This window comes from Crocodylus porosus, unplaced genomic scaffold, assembly GCF_001723895.1.
Source record: "Crocodylus porosus isolate Cpor-Errol unplaced genomic scaffold, CroPor_comp1, whole genome shotgun sequence".
Lineage (NCBI taxonomy): Eukaryota > Metazoa > Chordata > Crocodylia > Crocodylidae > Crocodylus > Crocodylus porosus.
In genome coordinates this window covers 21,750,830-21,755,305 of record NW_017728949.1, presented here as the reverse complement: position 1 = coordinate 21,755,305, position 4,476 = coordinate 21,750,830, and the positions used below count along the sequence as shown (strand labels likewise).

Below are 4,476 nucleotides of genomic sequence, written 5' to 3'. Positions count from 1 at the left end.
AAGGCAGGGGGTCGGACTAGATGATCTTCCTAGGTCCCTTCCGACTCTAGCTACTATGAAACTATGAAACTATAAATAGGCTAACAGTAGGTAACATTTTGAGGGATAGCCAGCACAAGTTTGTTGTGGGCAGGTCTTGCCTGACCAATCTCATTTCCTTCTATGACCAGGTGACGTATCATGTGGACAAAGAGAAAGAGGTTGATATCATATATTTGGACTTTAAAAAAGCCTGGTGTCCCATTATGTCCTCATGGAAAAACTGGGGAACTGAGGCCTTGACTATGCTACAGTCTGATAGTTGGGGAACTGGCTCCAATGTTGGACCTAGAGAGTAGTAGCTGACAGAACCGAAACAACATGGCAGACAGTGACCAGTGGTGTCCCCCAAGGTTCCTTTCTTGGACCTGTACTCTTCAGTGTCTTTATAAATGACCTGGACTCTGGTGTTAGAAGTGGACTGGCTAAGTTCACTGATGACACCAAACTATGGGGAAGAGTGCCCACACTGGAGGATAGGTTGGTGATCCAGGCCAACCTCGATAGGCTTGCAAGGTGAGTGGAGGAAAACCAGATGACATTCAATACAAAGAAATGCAAGGTGCTCCAGCTCAGGGGGAAAAAAACTGCATCATACTTGTAGGCTCAGCAGTGCTATACTCACTAGCACCATGACTGAAAGAGATTTGGGGGTCATGATTGACCACAAGACGAACATGAGCCACCAATGCGATATTGCAGTTGGCAAAGTGAATAAAACTGGCTTGCACCTACTGATGCATCTCAAGCATGACCCAGGAAGTCATCCTCCCACTGTACTCAGCCTTGGTGAGGCCACAGCTGGAGTACTGCATCCAACTCTGGGCTCCACAATGAAGAAAGGATGTGGAGAAGCTTGAGAGAGTCCAGAGGAGAGCCATGTGCATGATCAGAGGGCAAGAGAGAAGGCCTTATGAAGAGAGGCTGAGAGCCATGGGACTCTTTAGCCCAGAAAAGCGTAGGCTCAGGGATGACTTAATGGCAGCCTATAAGTACATAAGGGGCATGCATCAGTATCTGGGGGAATGCTTGTTCACCAGAGCACCCCAAAGGAAAACAAGGAGGACCACTGGTCACAAACTCCTGAAAGACATAAGGAAAAACTTCTTCGCTGTCCAAGCCATCAAGGCCTGGAATAGACTCCCCCCAGAGGTGATGCAAACACTTACTCTGGGCACTTTCAAGAAACATTTGGATGCCTATCTTGCTGGGATCCTTTGACCCTAGCTGACTTTCTGCCCCTTGGGCAGGGGGCTGGACCCAATGATCTTACAAGGTCCCTTCCAGCCCTAATGTCTCTGAAATCTATGAAATCTTAATTAGTTATTGTTACTGTCATAGGCAGTGGAAGGCCAGGGCTAATGGGGCTAAGACCCCTTCCCCCCCCACAGTAGAGGCAGCCCGGATGGAGGCTCTGGGCAGCTGCAACCAGCGGGGGGAGTGCACACAGAGAACAGCTGGAGCCTGCAGGCGGCTGGAAACTCAGCCAGGCACAGCCCTGTGTGGAGCAGCCCCCAGCAGCTAAATGTGTGGATGTGAAGGGGCACAGGGGAGAGAAGGGGCATGGCAGGACAGCTTGAGGCCCCTGCAGGTGGGGGGGGGGCGGTGAATGGAGCCCTGGGCCTGGGGCTGGGGCTGGGGCAGGTTGTGGAATGCTTGAAGCCCAAGCCGTTCATCCATACAATGGAGGGTGGGGCTTCCACCCCTGTGCGCACCCCTGGGCAGACACAGGGAGCATGTGCCCCCTGGATCTGTGTGCAGGGTGGATGTGGCTGCTGCTGCAGGCTCCACTCAGACTGCTGCCAGTGCCCTGGAAATGGTGTGATTCCATATGCCTCCTGCGTGCTGGCTGCACTGTCTCCCTGGCAGCAGAGGCACGTGGTGTCACACAGCTGCCAGGGCACCAGTAGTGGGATGCGAAGCACAGCCTGCAGTAGCAGCTGCCTCTGCCCTGCACACAGATTGGGGGGGGATACATGCCCCCTGTGCCTGCCCTGGTTGTATGCATGGAGGCGGGAGCCTCCCCATGCCCCTGGACAAGCGGCCCGGGCTCCAAGTATCCCATGACACGCTCCAGTCCCAAGAGCCCATTCACCCCAGCCTCGGCTGCACTTCCTCCCTCACTGCAGAGGCCTTGATCTTCCCCCCTGCCCCTTTTCCACAACAGACCTACCTGCTGGACATACTCAGGCCCCCCAAATCATATTTTCTTCCTCTGCCTGCAGTTACTGTTAACTGTTTGTATTAGTCTTTGTGCCAGTTGGCACTATAAATCAATAATTATTTTTGTCATTATATCGTAATAATAATTATAAGTATATATAGTAGGTTATGCATTTCATAATTATTTATAAGTAATTCTAAGTAATAATTAATTATGAAGTATTTAAAATAAAATACAATTTTCTTTCCGTAGCCAGTTTCAACAGTCTGTCATAGATTTCAACATATAATGGAGAGAAAAATCAATAAGGAGGTTTTCTTTTTAATTATGATAAGTGTCTACATTACGGATTTAAAGTTGCTGCTCTGTAAATGAGCTGTTTTTGTTTCACAAATTCTTCCAAATTCTTGTATCGTACAGGACCTGAAATGAAATGCAAAGGGTTATTTCATCCAGTTATCATCTCTCCTATTAGAGTTTTGGAACTGAACTTCCTGAATTTCACAAGTAATGGTGAGTTTGTTGTTTTCATTTATTTTTAAAACATAAAATCAGCACTGAGTAATTTTACCTGCTGAAGACATGAAGGCACAAGACACAAAATTTTACTATTTTGCTAATATTTAAAAGAGGCCAAGAAAAAGGGCAACCTGCTTGGGATTTATCCTTGTTAGAAAATAGTTTGTTTTTGTTCCTTAGGAGCAAGTGAATTTGTTTAGTTGTGACTTGTAGGGTACATGATGTGATTGCATCTTGTAGTTTGCAGTCTTCTGGGGGACCTTGTGTTGTGAGTAGTATAATGGGCTTTGCCTCAGTGCCCACTAGGGGCCAACATATGCCCATTCTCCTACTCCATCTCCCTCCTATTGGGCTGCCTCCTCTCTCATTTTCTATGCCTTGATGTCAAAAGTTAATACATTTAGGAGGCTCTCTTCAAATATCCAGAGTTTGGCTTTTGGTGCCTTGCTTTGCCCTGCTCATCATTAAGCTGCCAACTGGCTCATCCTCCTATCCCAACAGGAACAGGGCTCTCACTCCTGTCTGGAGAGCTAGGTGTTCTGCTGCCTGCAATTTGCAGGGTGCATCCTGCAGTCCTTTTAACTGGGCTCCTTGCAGTCTGCATTTGCTTTCCACTCCATTTTTCCTCCAAATAACAGAGGGAAGGGATTTTTAGTTACAGTAGGATAAAGGTCCTGCAGCTGTGATTTGAAAGATCTCTTGCCTTAAATCACAGAGGGCAGATATGTAGTTGCCTAGGTTAAACAATACAGCAAGGTGAACCAGGCAAAAAATCTTAAAACACAAGGCAAAGGAGCCCAGTGATAAGAGGCCAGAGAACAGAAGACAGTGGAATATGTGGCAGGGGAGGTGCCTGATGTTTTTCTTTAAAGGATGGGACTAGAAAATGATATCTGCTCATGAGATAACAATGAATGTAACTCAAAGAATGAGGAATACAACACAGATGTCTGGATGCAGAAGCTGAAGGATGTATGTATCCTTGAGTGGACATTCAGTAGAAGTCAATTATATCTGAAGTGTCACCTTAGAGGAGAAAGGAAGCTAAAGGGATGACTTGAGATCTGCAGGTACTTGCCAAACTGAAGGACCTAGACAAGAGACCTGTGATATAGACACATGGAAACACATAACCATAAGGTCCACCCCACCTCCAAAAGGATATAATAGAGACAGAAAAGATACAGGAAAGGGCACCAGGGATGATGACAGATATGGAAAGGCTCCCATACAAGGAAAAATTAAGTAGACTAGGACTTCTTAATATCTCTCACAATACTAAAACCACATTAAAATATTTTAACATAAAATTTTGAGGTAACAAGGTTAAAACAAAAAAATAAATTATTTCTCAGTGCATAATTAAATTGTGGAAATCATTGCTCAAACTGTTGATTCAAAAGAGGTCAGTATTAAATCCCATTCTATTTACATTTGTCCACCCCTGTAACCTGTTCAGGTCCAGTTGTAACCTGTCCCTCCCTTCTAGCTTGCCCACCTCACCCCAAATCTTGGTATCGTCAGTGAATTTGAACAGGGTGCTTTTCACCCCCTTGTCCTTGTCCTTGATAAAGAAATTGAACAGTGCCGAACAGGACCAAGCCCTGGGGGACTCCACTGCCCACCTCTCTCCAGGTCAAATATGACCCATCCACCACCACTCTCTGGGTGCAGCCCCCTAGCCAATTTGTGACCCATCTGACTGTGTAGGCATCAATGCCACAGTCACCTAGCTTTTTAATGAGATTGGGGTG

General features: G+C 46.5%; 1 protein-coding gene across 1 annotated transcript in view; it reads left to right on the top strand.

Annotated features, from left to right (window-relative positions):
• The window catches only part of LOC109322746 (aldehyde oxidase-like), a 63,422-nt gene that overhangs the window by 19,997 nt on the left and 38,949 nt on the right, over nucleotides 1–4,476 (top strand). Inside the window, exon 10 of the mRNA XM_019553908.1 lies at nucleotides 2,624–2,716. Coding sequence (XP_019409453.1) covers nucleotides 2,624–2,716 — 93 coding nt within the window. The remainder of the gene's footprint in view (nucleotides 1–2,623; nucleotides 2,717–4,476) is intronic.